Source organism: Amblyomma maculatum, chromosome 2, assembly GCF_055883805.1.
Source record: "Amblyomma maculatum isolate TAMU_Amacu chromosome 2, ASM5588380v1, whole genome shotgun sequence".
Taxonomy (NCBI): Eukaryota; Metazoa; Arthropoda; class Arachnida; order Ixodida; family Ixodidae; genus Amblyomma; species Amblyomma maculatum.
Window position 1 is genome coordinate 34,280,535 of NC_139345.1, and position 16,710 is coordinate 34,297,244.

General features: G+C 44.9%; 1 protein-coding gene across 1 annotated transcript in view; it reads right to left on the reverse strand.

Annotated features, from left to right (window-relative positions):
* Positions 1–417: 417 nt before the first annotated feature.
* The window catches only part of LOC146198326 (dual oxidase 2-like), a 62,621-nt gene continuing 46,328 nt past the window's right edge, over positions 418–16,710 (reverse strand). The window contains exons 22-30 of the mRNA XM_084593771.1: positions 16,298–16,551; positions 15,022–15,252; positions 13,650–13,743; positions 13,177–13,226; positions 11,813–12,094; positions 6,774–7,003; positions 4,491–4,811; positions 1,914–2,042; positions 418–654 (exon numbers count right to left, since the gene is read on the reverse strand). Coding sequence (XP_084449897.1) covers positions 532–654; positions 1,914–2,042; positions 4,491–4,811; positions 6,774–7,003; positions 11,813–12,094; positions 13,177–13,226; positions 13,650–13,743; positions 15,022–15,252; positions 16,298–16,551 — 1,714 coding nt within the window. The 3' untranslated portion in view covers positions 418–531. The remainder of the gene's footprint in view (positions 655–1,913; positions 2,043–4,490; positions 4,812–6,773; positions 7,004–11,812; positions 12,095–13,176; positions 13,227–13,649; positions 13,744–15,021; positions 15,253–16,297; positions 16,552–16,710) is intronic.

Genomic DNA, 16,710 nt, shown 5'->3' on the forward strand with positions numbered 1-16,710 from the left:
AACCGTGATGCTTCTTTATAAATGATTGCTCCCTTTGTAACTGCGTTACTGGAGCAACCTGGTTGAGATACACTGACGCATCGACGGCGATTCGCGCTGCGTTTTTTATTCTGCCGAATCACCTCGAAGTGAATAGCGCAACGGTGGCAATGGCAGTTGCATTATAAGAAGCAGAGTTGGCCTTAAATCGAGATTCCAGCAATTGCTCTGCCTGTGGCACATAGCATATGTGCAAACAAAAAAGAAAGATAAAGAAACAGATACCAATTACAACTGTGCCAGAGGTATGCGTCCTCTAATGGATAACAAAATTAGACTTGCTGCTGCGGACCTTTAGTTTGTGGGCCCTCACACACTAAGATCCGGGCTCAGTGCCGAGCTGGTCCAGTTCAGGCAGGATACACAGTCATCTGTTCATAATGGGCAGTCGGGAAAGCTTTATTTCTTTCGGTTTCGAGAAAAATGTGGCTACACTCGCGATGCCGGCGTCGTCGTAGGTGAGGGTGAGGTGCCGCCGCAGAGATCGCTTGTTCAAAAATTCTCGTAGTGGTGATCAAAAAGGGCGCCCTCTTTTCTGTTGAGCTCATCACAGGCTGTCTGCACACTGCGCGTCATGGGGAACGGGCCGCAGCTGAACACGCCAAAGCGCGTCACCTGTAATAGCACGAAAAAGCAACACACGTATCACAGTCATCACGGGTGCCATGCTGCAGCTATCGTCTTTCCTGGGGCTATCTAAGATTGCCACAACCATGCCAAAGGAAACAGACGATAACTAACGCCCGGTTACAAATAATTATCAAGTCGGCGTCCCTGCGTCGAACGCTGGCTCACTACCGGCAATGATGCCGCTAAATCTCATCAGGCTATGTCGAAATTATTAGCGAGCCTACTACCGATTGAGGCCACATTCTGTAATCACAGTAACCTCGTGCACGTCTTATGTGCCCCGTAAAGCACGTGATCTCCGTGAACATTCACTGCTTTAAAAATTAGCGTTTCCGTCATTCGATGGGCACTCTGCGTTCCTCAATACTAATTAAGAAACCTATGTTACCTGTAAGGCCGCGGTGGCCTATTCTCTAATGTTTCTGCGCGCGCGCCGAAACTTAGAGAATAGGCATTTTACAGCAAGTTTTTCAACCCTTTTACGGCTGATGTGGAAGAAACCGATATCCTCAGAAACAATTGATGCCGTATTGTATGTGGATGCTTAGCGTACAATGCCCTTGTCCTGCCATCCGAGCAGTTTCACTTTTGAAATTGTCTATCTTCGTAACTCGGTGGCACTGGGTGATCTCAAAAACCGGAACTGCATCTGGGTGTTCTAACGAAACAAAACCCACAGGAAAAACTGTAGAAGAGAGAGAGAGAGAGAGATTGCGAACCTGGATTGGCTCGCTGATTTGTTCTCAGAAGTAAAAACCAAAACAAAAAATTTTCAGAGTTTAAACTGGAATATTGCTATTTAACCCACTAATTTCAATATATTCTGTTCTAAATTATAAGCTAAGAAAGAGACATAATGATGGCACAGGGTACTACTCAGCACTCTGTAGAAGAAATAGCGTGAACACATTCGGCAGAAAGAAGCACCCTACGAAGTCTCACAAAATTTCATTGCTGTGGTCATTAAGCTCATGCCAACTCGGAAGATAACCTACAAGATATGAAAACTGTTTTAACCCGAAACACTCCTAGAGCTTAATTTCTAAAGTACTCTGTGTTCAGTGCGTGAACAGAGGAGTTGTGTTCTTACTAGAGGAAAACCTTTATTCGGAAACAGGCTTTGCGTGGAAACGAAGTCTTCGTTCTTTCCTTTCGTAATTTTTGCTTTGATATGAAAAATAAAACGCACGCATTGTTATTACCATGATCCAAACTATGCATATTAGCCGCCATTGCACACTCACCGAAGGGTGTTCCAATTGTAGCGAGTCTAAGAAGGCTGAAAAGTCTGGCCTCCCAAAGTGGGTGATCGCCCTCAGTCCAGTGAAGAGACTCCTGTTCGATATCCTCTGAAAGTGCCGCTCGCAAATGTACTGAAATAACGAAAGGATAACAATCGAAGTTAGAGTCAATGCTCTCTGTTTTGCATATTTATTTAGCAAATGAAAGCCCCGTTTTATCACCTTGTGGCACGTCGTTCTCCTCTCTTCTCTCCCGACCCCTCGATGCTGATTGGCGATTAAGATTTCTCCCCCGCCCTCTTTTACTTTTCTTCTTAGAAGTGGAGAGGAGGTTTCTTTCATTTTACCTCCACCGAGGCCTGACGCCCGAATGGTAGCGCCGTGATATATTTACAGCGAAAGCATTATATCACGAAGTCTAACTGGCTTACCATTCCTGTTTCGTTGAAATGGCAAGCGCTGCCGACTCGGGCTCGACAGTTATTAAGATTGGAGGGTAAGATCACCCTTGGATCCCTAGTTAAACACGTTGCCCCTAGGCCAGCAAAGTACGTTCGTTGGGCTTGGTTTAACTGGGGCTTTATACCTAAGTCACTCCGGGCAAATTGGGTATCATCACGGTCCTTCCCACGAGCGCGCAAGTTGACGGAGATAAGACTGCGACAAAGCCACTTAATCTACCAAGATAAACTACTCCAAACTAGTGCTTTCGCGCGTTGCTAGGCTTGGCCACGTTTAACCTTCGCAATTATTTTACGAAAATAGGCTTCCTATATGCAAAGTCATAAAAATGCACGCTATTACACAGCCCTCCGGTCGCCCATAACGCTTTTTAGCATTAAGCATCCTAGAATATCGTCAACCTCCCTGGCGCATGTTTCGCAGCCTCGACGGCAAAGTGAAAGGTCCACCTTTCGCTAACTGAACTTTTCATTAAATCTTACGCCGATTCAGTGGAGAAAAAGGCCATCAAGGCCTTCTTTCCTCACGCCACTTTCACTCTGCCCACATTTCCTGAAGCTAATGTCGCCCCTGCAGAGTCTGAACCTGATCTCGATCTCCTCTGAAGATATGTTCGCTGCAATCAAACAAGGTCGCTCTCGCTTTGCACCCGACCACGATCGAGCAACGTGGCAGGAACTTCGGAATTTTGCAGCTGAAGCTTAGGCTCGTAGAGGTCAAAACCTGAAGCATCCTAGCAATCTCCAAGTTATCTTTTGCTCAAGCAAAATAAATAATCTTAGCACAACGCTCTACTGGGCAAGTCGGAAGTAGTTGTCTCTTTTGTGCTATTCCACAATATAATTAAACTTTTTGATTGACATATCTCACTGACCTCAGATCGCTGTAAGCCTATTCTGTATTATTTGTTCGTTTTTTTTTTTGCACAATACCCAAAGCCCCACTAGGGAAATAAAGCGGGGGCACTTGAACGGGCTGCCTTGAACGGCCTTGCAACCACTTCAAGACATCATCTGTGAGGTCAACAATCGAAAACACAATTGTTTGGACAATACCCTACAACAAAACATGTTGCAGGGCTAGTTGGTAAGCATGATATTTTATCAAGCTATCCAGCGCTGAATAAAAACGAAAACATAGAAAATCCAAATCATTTGATTGTAGCAGACACATTCTTAATTTATTCACAATGAGCGACCGGTAGTTCATTGTGCATAAATGTAGAATGTGCTTTCGTCATTATGTAGTACTGGATAACTTGTTATGAAACGATACCCTACAAAGCCGGCGCCTTGTGGGATGGTACTTTCAACGACGTCACACGTTGTTCCCCCAAATACGCCATGGGATACTCCAATCGCTTCTCGGTGATTTCGTTGCACCATAGGTCGCGAATGTTCTCCTCCACAAGCTCTTTGCAATGCGTCAACTTGCGTATATGATTTTAGATACTCTTGATATATACACAGATGCCGCTCTCTCTGATGATTGTTACTTTGTGTGCGCATATATGTACTGTTTATGCCAACAACCGACAAAAAATAAAGAAACATGCCAAATTCTTGGTGCATGATGCTGCAGAAATGCGGTCCCAAGAACTTTTTAAAGACTTGTATTTTCTTTATCTGTCGTTTCTTTTTCTTCTTCCAAGCTTCACCTGAATAAAAAAAAAATTAACTTTTCATTCTTTATTCGCTGAAAATATAAGCAACGTGCGCTGTACAATTGTGCACAATATCGCAGGAAAAATATGGCATCTAAGCCTGAGGGTGAATTTATACCGTGAAATAATTTGTTTAGCATCTCTCATTCATCCTAACAACGCAAAATTACACCGATAACATGTAGAAACAGCGCGGCACTGCAGGAAAGATCAGATTCCTGATCAACGCAATTATGAACAAGACGCGGGACGAGCTCTCATTGCTCTGGAGTATGTTTCCTGCCATGGACTTGCCCAGAACAAGTGGAATGGTTCGTGCGCAAACAAGGTCCTCTAGTTAATACGTTTCGTGTTTGTTTCCCGATAAATTTGCGTACGTAGATTTGATTTCAATGCAACCGTAGTTCACTTCCGGTGAGCATATATTACTTAAGGGCAAATAAAGACGAGCTCACCAGCATTGTAGTCCTGAGATCGAACTTGTGGTAGAACTGCGTGATGAAGATGTGCACGCTGACGAGGCCCTTGGCGTCATGCTCCTCGACCTGGCGGATGATGTCGGTCATCCACTCGAAGTGCTTCTGAGTGCGCGTGACCCAGATGAAGTAGACCTTCTTGCAAGCCACACGGGCCCCAGAACGCGATGAAGCCCGCTGTGCTATGTCTTTGAGGATGGAGGCGAATGGCGTGACGCCGATGCCTCCGCCCACCAGCACCGAGACTTCGAAGCGGAACCAATCCTGGTGACCTCCGCCGTACGGCCCGTCCAGGTAGATCTACGGTGAAAATTTTGAAACGATGCTCACTCACAAAACTCCATTCTAATGAAAATCGTTCAATCTATAATACGCCTTTTCCACGCGAAGCATGCAATGCCGAGCTGCCGTGTACAGGGTCGCCTCTTAGTGCGAACACGCGAGCAGGTGGCCACTCTCTTCAAAGCTCAATTTCTCCTGATCTGGCCATGCACTGAAGTGAAGTGGTAGGTTATGAGAAGCACCACCTCCAGGATCATCTGCGCCTGCTTTTCCTGGCGTCGATATATGGCCCTGTTGGATGCAATGACGATTTGAAAACAGCGACCGCCTACTGGCGCGTTCACAATAAGGGTGGACGACCCTGTACTTGTAATTATCGTCGTACGGTATAAGCCAGAGATAAAGAGATTAACTTCACTACTTTGTCGTCGCGATAAACTGCTGCTCTAGAGCGGGGGTCGGAGGGTGGAGTCCTAACTGTGCTCGATGTCGCTCTGAAGTTAAGCTCAGCGAGTGTAACGATTGGTCTCACAGAGTTAGTCTCAAAGGCGTTTGACAATACCCCATTGAAGACCATTTGATAATATTCTCGCCAGTATTTTGTAGCCCATACTTTCTAATGTGATGGACCTGCTGCCATCTACTTAATGCATGTTTTCGTCACACTGCTCCTAGGAATTAAATTTATGTGATTTTTAGCGAACGACTCAAAAGAACCTCAACGTCAAAACTGGAAATCGGTGAAGGCCTGAAGCAGGACCGGACTGAGCACAAATCTAAAAATTGGAAAAAAAAATTGGCACGAAATACCATCAGGGCCATAAGATTTAGGCAGAAAAAAAAACTGATTTTACCTCTTTCTGAGTAAAATTAATTAAATTGATTAAAGAACAGTTAATTAAAGAACAATCATCACCTGATAAACATGTCATAAGTGACATGAAGGCCCTTAGAGGGTCCGAATTATGAATAGCTGCGGATGCACAGAACGACTCTGTTTAATATTCCACCAAAGGAGGTTAAATCGATTGTACTGGTCACCAGGGAGCCATTGGTCATTATCTCTGGTTTAAACTTTGCAGTCGCGTTACGACGCTCATCAAGTATAGCTTGTCGCGTCGGGCGCAATGCAAAGCGCGCTCAGCACAAAAACGAACTCGGCCGTCCTGTATCGTTCTGCATCTTGCTTTTGTTATTTGCATTTTACAGTTACGATTTCGTCAGAATACAGACGATCGCATTCTAAATTACAGAGGTAGTACAGGCTCTTGTGTCATGTCTTCCCCCGAGTGTCAAATTACCTACATACAGACACGATTTCAACAACTTATTACCCGTACCATCTACTTGAACATCTACCAGTAGCAAACAATCGCTTGCTACGGCAGAAACATGATTGCAGCTGTGCGCGCATGTAAAATAAAAATGCTTCTCATTGACAATCTATGAATTGCAGTTCCAAAGCAGTTCATTTTGAACGATCGTTTCCCACGAGCCGTACAAACGATATACAACGATGTCTCGTTGGTGCAAGCTGTGCGATGCAGTCCGTAGTTTTGATAGTGAATGGTGATAGTAAAATAAAGAATTAAATACATAAGAGACATAAAAATGAAACAAAAAATTAAAATGCAGAAGATAAACTTACGACGAAAGATTGAGTCATTCTCCTTCATGGCACATAAGCAGTCTTATGTGCCCTCCGCAGCTTTTTTTGCGTCCTGTGCCAGCTTGGTCTCAAAGACCTCTTTCAACGTTAATTGAGTAAGCGTTACATTGACAATTTTTTGGGGCCTAGAGATCTTATAAGTAATACAGTTTGTCGCTTAGATTTCCAATGCGGATGCTGAAGAAAAAGCGACGATGAACAACAACAAAAAAAGTTTGACCCAATTAACTTTTCTCTTCTGCAAGATTGGAAGCCTGCACCGAGCCAGCGCCTATACTTCAAGATGTTGGATGTACCACATTGGCGCCTACCTTGGGATAACCTTTGACCGACAAGTTGCTGGGGTCGTAGATCTTTCGCAGGTTGATGGTCCACGGGCCCAGCGCTCTGACGTGCACGCTGAGGTTATCCTCGTGCGGGGCGGAAGACAGGGTGAACGGGTGGTACTCGGAACCGTTGAGGCCCAGACTAGCGATGCGTACCCATTGGCCGCTGCGGTACTCGAAGCTGGGCGGACGTTTCATCAGCAGCATGGTGACATCTGCGAATTTCCAGCATTTATTATTTCGTGATACTGCTCCCCCTTCCCGGGCTATTGCAGTGGCGCTTATAAGAGAGTACATCATATTTGTCGATACAAAAAGCAAATATAATTGTGCAGAACTGAAAATTGCATTCATATCGAAAAACCTTGGAAAGGATTTGTGAACGTACTTTTTTCACATATCGTAAAACACAAATGTACCATAAGGCACTAATGTAGATGTTACTATTTATTGTGAAAAATGCACCTTATTATTTTCTTTAACAGTGTAATGGTTTGGTTTGTTTGGTTTGTGGGGTTTAACGTCCCAAAGCAACTTAGGCTATGAGAGACGCCGTAGTGGAGGACTCCGGAAATTTGGACCACCTGGGGTTCTTTAACGTGCACTGACATCGGACAGCACACGGGCGCCTTGCTTTTCGCCTCCATTGAAAAGCTCGCTGTGAGCGCAGAAAAAGATTGCGAAGCAAAATTTGCCACGCATTGAAAGCGTGGACAATTTCTATAAATTTGTTCATTATTATATCTTACAATGCTCCACACATTGTTTCTCAATTATTTTGAAAACCGCTGCCACTGGCTTTCAAAGGTATTTTTACTGCTCGGAGCGAGCACAGAAAAACAAAAACGCAAAGCAAATTTCTACTACTGATCGCAAACCTAAGTAGTTCCTATAAACTGTGTATGACAGTATTTTTTAATGCCCCATAAGTGCCTCAGAATTAAAAGCGGTGCCCCAGAAGGCTGAAATTGGTTACTATATTTACTGGCGGACATTAAAGCAGCAAAGAGGTCACTTCGAAGCCTTAGTATGGCGGTAGTTAATTTTAAACTTTGGCGTGTTTTACCAAACACAGAAATTCCACTGACGCAATGAAATTTTAAGCGATTTTCAGAACACATACATTTTCAATTTGAAACACTTTTGAACAGGCGAACATAGGCTTAAGAGCGGTATGGAACACTTTAAAGCAATACAATATTGATTTAGAAATATTCTGGAGCTCTGAGTGTGAGGCTTGTATAGTTTGCAAATCTCTTGTTTTGACATACAGTTCTGTAAAAAATTAGAGCGTGGTGCAAAAAGTGTTACATCATCAAATTTGCAACTATTGAGGCAGAATGGCAGCTAACAGATCTTGAATCCTGAAATTATATTGTATAATAAAAAAGAAAGCTTATGTCATAGAATACTAACTCGAAGAGCACATACATTGAGCATGCATATAGGACTCGAGAGCTCAGTCGCGCAGTGCGTTGATGTATGCGAATAATAGTCTTTGTTGTCTACTGCACGTTAAAGGCTCCCCGATCTTTCATTTACGTACTTACCTCACTGCTTATGCAGTCTTGCGTTTTCATCACGCAGCTAAACGGCTGAGAACACCCGAATCACGGGAAAAACATAAAAATGCCGATAAAGAATGCTGCGTAGCCATACGGAAAGCTAAGCATAAGCTCATGGCTCACGATTTGTTATCCCTCCTTAAGCGCAATCCAAAAAAATTTTGGAAAGCGTTATCACCTTCCGAAACTTCTTCAGATATTACATTGATCGATGAAGCTAGAGATATCCCATTGCTCCAGACGAATGCCCTCAGACTTTCAATAACTTTTTCGCCAATATGTTCACGAAGGAAGACTATTCCAATATTCCATTGCACCTGAATATGACTATGACTACATGAGCCCAATAGACGTTACTGTTGATGGTGTTGCGACATTGATTAAAAATTTAAAATTAACTACTTCATATGGTGTTGATGGGATTAATTCAAAAATTTTGAAACATACCATAGCTCATTCAAGCGTCATACTCACTCATATATTTCGCCAATCCCTTTCAACAGGAGAGATACCATACGAGTGGAAAATTGGAAAAGTTATTACAAATCCCTTTCAACAGGAGAGATACCATACGAGTGGAAAATTGGAAAAGTTATTCCAATTTTCAAATCTTGTGACCGAACTAATGTTGCTAACTATCGCCCAATATCGCTGACATGTATATCTTGCAAACTTCTCGAGCATATCATTGCATCTAACACGGCACTACATTTAGAAGGCAACGGTTTCTTCTATTCACAACAACACGGGTTCAGAAAAGGGTTATCATGTGAGGCACAACTACTCGAGTTTACTAATGAGCTGCTTCACGGTGGACGAAATCTTCAAATAGACTGTATATTCCTCGACTATGCTAAAGCCTTCGACCGCGTTCCACACTCTCGTTTAATCGCGAAACTCTCATCCTTGCACCTTGATTCATTAACAATTTCTTGGATACAAAACTTTTTATCATTTCGTAAACAATTCACTTCCGTTGATAACAATTCGTCCTCTTTAATTGGTGTAACATCAGGCGTACCGCAAGGTAGTGTAATAGGCCCTTTACTGTTTCTTATTTTCATCCATGACCTACCGTTAAGCATCACTTCAGAATGTTTGCTGACAATTGCGTCATTTGTCGCAAAATCCGCTCTGCTAATGACCACATCGCCCTCCAAGAAGATCAACACCGCATTAATAACTGGTGCGCATCATGGTAAATGTTCCTTAACACTGATAAATGCCAATTAATGACATTTAGCCGTAAACAGACTAATCACCGTTTCACTTGCTTGCTTAATCACAGTCCAGTCACCCTTGCGTCGTCACACAAGTACCTTGGCGTGCACTTTTTACCAAATCTCCCATGGAAGACCCACATAGAAAAAATTACTGCCAAAGCTAACCGTACATTAGGTTATTTAAAACGTAACCTCAGAGGTGCACCTTCTTCCACACGGCAGTTGGCATATCAAACATTTGTCCGCCCTCAACTTGAATACGCATCTTCCATTTGGTCACCCCCACCAACACTACTTAATTGATTCCCTAGAGCGCGTACAAAATCGTGCCGCTCGTTTCATTTCTCGCAACTATTGCCGACATTACAGCATAACTAACATTAAGGCGTCGTTATCCCTTCCATCCTCAGAATCTCGCAGAACTATAGCACTTATCTGCCTCTTCCATAAAATTGTTTATAGCCATCATTCCTTCGCACTACCTCTAACAAAACCGGCCCGCACATCTCACCGATTGCATAATCACCTCAGTTTTAAACGCCTTTAGGGAAGAACCACTGCATTCAACTCATCAGCCCTGCCCCGTGCAATCCTTTATTGGAATAGTCTTCTTGACAACATTGTTCACATATCAGATTATGTTATTTTCAAAGAAAAAATAAGCAGCATTTTGTTCTGAAGTGTGTTGTTACTAAAGTGTGTTCTATAGTGTGCTTTTCAAATTTTGTTCTATTTTCTTGTGTTTGCCATTGTATAACGATAACGTTTTGAAAATAACGATGTTAGAATAACCATCTTCTACTTGCTTCTGTTTCACACCCCAGTTATGTAACCCCCCTCACATCATACTCCAATCGGAGCCCGTGAGGTACTTGAATAAATAAATAAATAATAAATAAATAAATATTGAATGAGCAATTATTCACGCTTGATCATTTCTACGGCCCTTTGCCAGCCAGGGCAGTTTTTATTAGGCCATTGTGCTGGCTATAGCAGTCTGCCTGCAGTGCGCACAACTCAAATGCATAACTGAAATAAATGTTGCACAACTGAAATCAACGGCGAAGTGCAAACACATCAATGCTCCATGTAGGCCAACGTCTCTATCTAAGAACGTTGATGTAGGCTAGCAGCCATTTTCTCCGTCGACCGCGCTGCCTGATATTTTCACCAGCTGGTTTCGCAAGAACGATCGACTGCGCCTTAATCGGTCCAAAAATCAGACTCCACACAATCTGATATGCGTTGCACGCGTCGCCTCCATACCTATGCGTGTACCTTCAGTGCGGGCTCGAAAGGTCGCTCCTCTTCTGTGATCAACAAATATGATTTTCTGGATGGGGAAATGTGTACTGTGCGAGGACATCGCCATGCTTGGTCAATGCCACTAACCGCTGTGTCATAACTAAGCGCATCCTTCGACCCACTGATTTCAGCTAGGCCTAAAGCTAGGCCTAATCGGTCGGCCACTCTGACACCTAACTAAGCCTGAGCACGCCGATCGGCCTCCATCTGGATGCGTACGCTGCTCGCGTGTTTTAAGCTGGACAAAAAAGGGTAACGGCTCGAAATCTCGAAATATGCACCGAAACTTCGCTATACCATGCAAGCTAGTATCGCCGCGAGACAGTCATATTCGTTATAAGTCGGCTTCAACATACGTTGATATTTTGAAACCAAACGGACAAGGTCCCTCAAAAGCCTTGCTCGATTCGAAAGCAGTTAGGTGTCATTTTCCCCCCCTTTTATCACGGTAGTTCAGCTTTTTTGGTTTAGCGTAAGGGTGGGGTGAATGCAAATACGTTTCCTGTCGATCGCCTTGAAACGACATAAAACAGATAGAAAATAAAAGTTAGACAAAGGAAGAAAATCGTCATATCTTTTGAAAGGGTTGAAGGTGCGCATCATGAAACGAAATTAAGCCACTGGTCGTTATTTAACATCTATGCATAATCAGTTATGTAGAGCCCCTTTATTAAGTTTGGCTGGTACACATTTCACAGTTAAGTTCTCAAGCAGCGTATATATTGTTTTTTTTTTTAATGCATAGTGCACATTAATGGCTAACGGAGTGCATCCAATATGCTACAGCGTGAGTGCCATGAACTTGGACCTCGAAAGAAACATGTGTATGCTGTGCGTTGTGCGCTGACGAGGACAATGTGTTGGTACATCGAAATGATTTGACCGGTGATCAAAGCTGGCGGGACACTGTAGAGAACGAGCCGATACTGACCGGAAGGCAGGTGCTCAGCGCGGATGACCGAGATCTCGACCTTCTTGCGGCTGAGGGAGACCAGGCGGTCCAGGACGTAGAGCACCAGTGGTCCCAGGAAAAAGTAATAGAAGATGGGCGGCTGCACAAGTCGTCCAAGTCCGTGGAGCACCATGAGGATGTAGAAAGCCGGATACAGGTTGTGCGTGTTCCAGAAGGCGTTGAACACGTGGCGTCGGGCGAAGGGAGTTGCGAACACGTACATCACCGAGAGCAGCATTAGCAGCAGTATGCCTGTCATGCCTGCGAACCAGGTGTGAGTGGCCAGAAAGTGAGAGAGAAGACACAGGGTATATAAGTTTACAGTTTCCCAGTCATCAAAACATATATACAACCCATATGATCCAGTAGGCGTACCATATCGTTCATATATGTTCAATGAACAAAGTGACTAAGTGTGAAACCATTACTCAGGAGGGCAACTGTTCAAAACAGGTATTTGTGACGGTTGTGCAGTGGCAAGCTTCAGCGTCTTGAGTGTTACAAAGCTGAACCTGAAGACAACGCTGATGCCTGCTTTGTCATCCATGCACGCATGAATGCAAGTAATGTGCGCAGCTTTGAACCGATCATTGAATTCCCTTTCCGTAGAGGATACCGACGCGCCTGGTATATCTACCCATTGGAAGTATACTAGTGCTGACCTAGGAGTCTTAGTTCGCGTTATGCTACGTATGAGCATAGAGTAAGGTAGCTGACAAGACGGGACACTCTCATAGGAATCCAGCGGCCGACTTTGGCTCTCAACTCAACTAGCGGAGTCGGCGAACCGTACCAGCCTTTAATATGGCCGCCGCAGTTTAGCACCAAATCTCGGAGGCCACAATTCTTCTGGTGCCGCTTTTTTGTTTGTATCGCGTAGTTTCATGCATGCGCTTGCACTGAGTCGCCATTCACATCTTGTAAGGTCACTGGAACCGAAACCATTCCGCACTCGCGGAAGCCGCCCCGCCGCAGCGACCTCTTTCTTCATGAATAAGGCTAAACCCTTCGAATCGCGCGGCGGCGGCGCATATCACCCAGCTGTGACTACTAACTTATTTTGCACTTATTCTTGCCCAGATTTTGTGAATCAAATGACCTTATGTATAGGTGCAACGCAGTCTAGGAGAGTCTTGGAACGCCGAGCTCTGCCGTGAAAGGACCCGAGTGTCTCGTCTAAGTTATATTACTCTTCAGCTGGTATGAGTACAGTATACATCTCTTTTATTTTTGTCGTTTCTGTTCACAAGACCATAAATTTGGCCCTGGAATGAGGGCGGCAATTGAAGTAATGTTGAGAATCTTATGTGTCCGGGAAGGCATGGAGGGCCCTGCGCATTTACCTGTCATGGTAGCGAAGCACCAGTAGTGGAACTTCGGCAGCTCGTCCGTTCTGCAAAGGAACAGCGCGGGCTTTTAGCGCTCGACAACACACTCATGTAAGGTTGGTTCATAGGAAGGGAAAGGCGCAGTATCTGTCACACTTGCTCTGTGGACACCTGAACCGCGCCGTAAGGGAAGGGATGAAGGTGGGAGTGAAAGTGGATAGAGAGAAAGGGGGCCGTAGTGGAGGGCTACGGAGTAATTTCGACCACCTGGGGATCTTTAACGTGCGCTGACATCGCACAGCACACGACGCCTCTTCGTTTCGCCTCCATCGAAACGCAGCCGCCGAGGCCGGGATTCGATCCCGGGAACTCCGGCACAGTAGTCGGGCGTCTTACCACTGCACCACCCCGGCGGGGCAACACACTCATGTATGCCGCCTTATACTGGCAGAACTTATAGCAAAGCTATTTCGTGACGTGATACTCACGCGTGGTAGTACTCCCGAAAGAGGCAGGTCAGGTCGTCGGCGGTCTGCGTAGAGATGTGGTAGAAGTTGAGGGCGTGCCCCACGCTGTGGATGACTGGAAACAGAGACCGGCACAGCAACGGCGAAAATTAAGAGACTCACAATTGGCTGCCACGGATGACCCGCAATCGCAAGTGATCGCATGCGTTTTCATTGTTTCCTTGTTCATATTAGCAGCTCCTGAAGGTAATTTTCGTTGGACAATAGTAAAATTTCGTTTCCCTAAATTCCGGATAAGCTAATTTTTAACAGAAAGTTGTTTATGAGCGTATTTTTTATTATCGCAAGATTGGACCATAAAGATAAACATATCCGCATATCGCACTACAGGACGCTTGTGGTTTTCTGTAATTTGCATTCAAAATGTACTTCACTGGTTTTCTACGGCCGTCTTACCTGCTAGGTGCGAGCACAGGTCATGTTCACAACTGCACCATACAATTTTGCACCGTTGCCTTTCAACTAAAAGGAATTTCTGAGGAGGCTCAACGTCTTGCCATCCAGTTCAGTACCTTGAGTTTTAACTTATAAAGATTATCTTTGAATCGTGCTTTAAGCGAGTTTGAATAAAAATAAATACGGGCAGGTTTTCATGAGGTAGACTGCTTCCTCTGGTGTATGACGACGTGGTTTCAGAAACTATAGGAGGAAAAATGAAGCAAAGGATTGAAGATTTAGATTTCGGGTATCACCTCACTGAGGGAATAATAAATAGCACCCATGACTTAAACGTACGCTTCTTACGACGCTTCTACAGGAGTTCTCGTAAGAAAGAGAAAAAGGAAGAGCAAATTAAATGCGCGATAATCTATCACTGCTCACAAGCAAATCCATCTTGGTGGCACTTAATCTTTAGCGGGGTATTTGCGATATACTTTTACAGCGCTGGTACTTAATGTCAAGGTTTCTGGTGAAAATGTATTTGCCGCAGTGATCCAATGATCCAAAAGCTTCTATGCAGCTAAAAAACCTCCTGGAAGAGGAGGTTGGTACACGGTTAGGTGCATATGCAGCGGAAAGAGTGGCACTCCGCGTGGTGTACCCTCTTGCGGCGCCACGATTAGATGACGACCCCATCCACGTAGCTCGCCCCTAGCGCTTCGCGTTATCCTTCCTGAAACATAAAATCTAGATGCTTAGGCGCAGGTTCTAAGGCAAATCGTGTTCAACGACATTAAATGATTTAATGGTGATTTAGAATCTGTTCCATTGTGGAAGGTCAGCGCTACGCAGCGCTGATGTATTTCGCATTAGTATAAATGTATAATCATCATTCAATTCCGCGCACTTCGCCAGCAAGCCACAGAGCGGTGGAGGCGACAAAACAACTCACTGGAGAAGATGCCCGCCCAGATGGCGATGTACAGATGCATGGGAATGGCCGAGTCGAAGGGCACGTACTGATGAAGGAATGTGTCCCGCAAGAAGGTGATGCTGTTGCGGCACATTGTGAGCAGCAGCGTCGAATAGGTGAACATTTGGGCGCTGGCCGCGCCGCGGGTCACGGTGACACCGTAGCCAGCGATCTGTCTCAAGCCACCGTGTTCGCGCTCCACCGAATAGTCTGTACAGAGCATCAACATGGCACCGTTGATAAAACTTCGCCCAGTGCTGATTAGGCGTATGTGCATGCTCAGTCACTTGAAATGAGCAATTTAAGAGCTTATCTTCTACGCGCATTTCGTCATACGTTGGCACATTAGACACACCCTGAATCACGATCACTGATGATGTATATTGACGTTTGGGAACGGCGTATGTGGTTCCGAAACGTCAGTAGATAGCATCAGACTTGGTCAGTGGCCGTAATTCATTTAATTTCAAGCCTGACCAGACGAACTGTCGTAAAAAAATTTACGACTTTAGGCAATAAGAGAAAGTCTGCCAGGTTGTCAGTGCGCATCTGTCAGCTAAACAATGCTGAGAAAGGGGCTGGATAACTTTCCATAATTTGCTACGAGGCGTCCAGTAGATCGTACGCTTGTATCAGTATCACAAAGGTCAGTTAGTTATAAGTAGAAGAAGCCCACCGGATGGGAGAGGAGGCAGGGAAAAAAGGCAGGGGAGGATGCTGAATGGCAAAGGTATGACACAGAGCCTGTGAATAGCATCGGCATCAAATTTACTGTCATTTGCGGATTCCAGGACAAAGCATCAAATCCAGCTAACATTCACTCGCAGCCAGGAGACTTGCAGCATAACTCTTATAAAAAGAAAAGATGTATTCACTTTAGGCTTAACCTACAAGGAATAAACTGCTCCACCAGTACTTGGTATGCAAGGAGAGTAAATGAAAATTATGAGCATAGCTGAGCCCTTGATTTTCTTTACCTGCGTCGTCACTTCTTGCGAGGGTCGTTGAGGACCGTCACATCAAGATATGTCTATTAGATCAGGTACACATATGCGGAGCCAAGAACGCCACTTTTATTTTGTATGCATATACCTATTATGCGAAGGCAGCCTCCGCGATCACCACAGTTTCGCCCGCTGACCCAGCCTTAAAACAGTAGTTCTGTAACATCACTTTCCACGTGTTTGAGAGAACAGATGACGTCGAGGAGATCGTTGTAAAGCTAGAATTCGAATGGAAAAATAGTCTCACTCACAGTAGGCACGCTCGATGAAAATGGCAAGTAGCACGAGGGTGTACAGGGTGAGCCAGAATATCTCGAGCCGGTGATTCTCGACGAACTTTCCCGTGGCGACTAAGAATCGGGACAGAACCGACTCCTGCTCGTAGCTGGCCTTGCGCGGAAGCGGCAGCGGCTGCACATTCAGCTGACTGCGGATCTTCTGGCCGGCCGCCTCGGAGGCCAGGCTGGCAGCCGCCGTGGCAGCGTCGCTCTTGCCGCCGAAGTAACTGGGCAAGGAAAAGATGCTCGAGACACGAAACGGGTAACAGGAGACACAACGTGCGACGAAGCACATCCGCTCCCGAGTGCAGCTGATGTGCGGATGTGTGAGCATCCGCACGCTTCCCACAACTTTTGTCAAAACATTTCTGGCCACACAGCTTGCT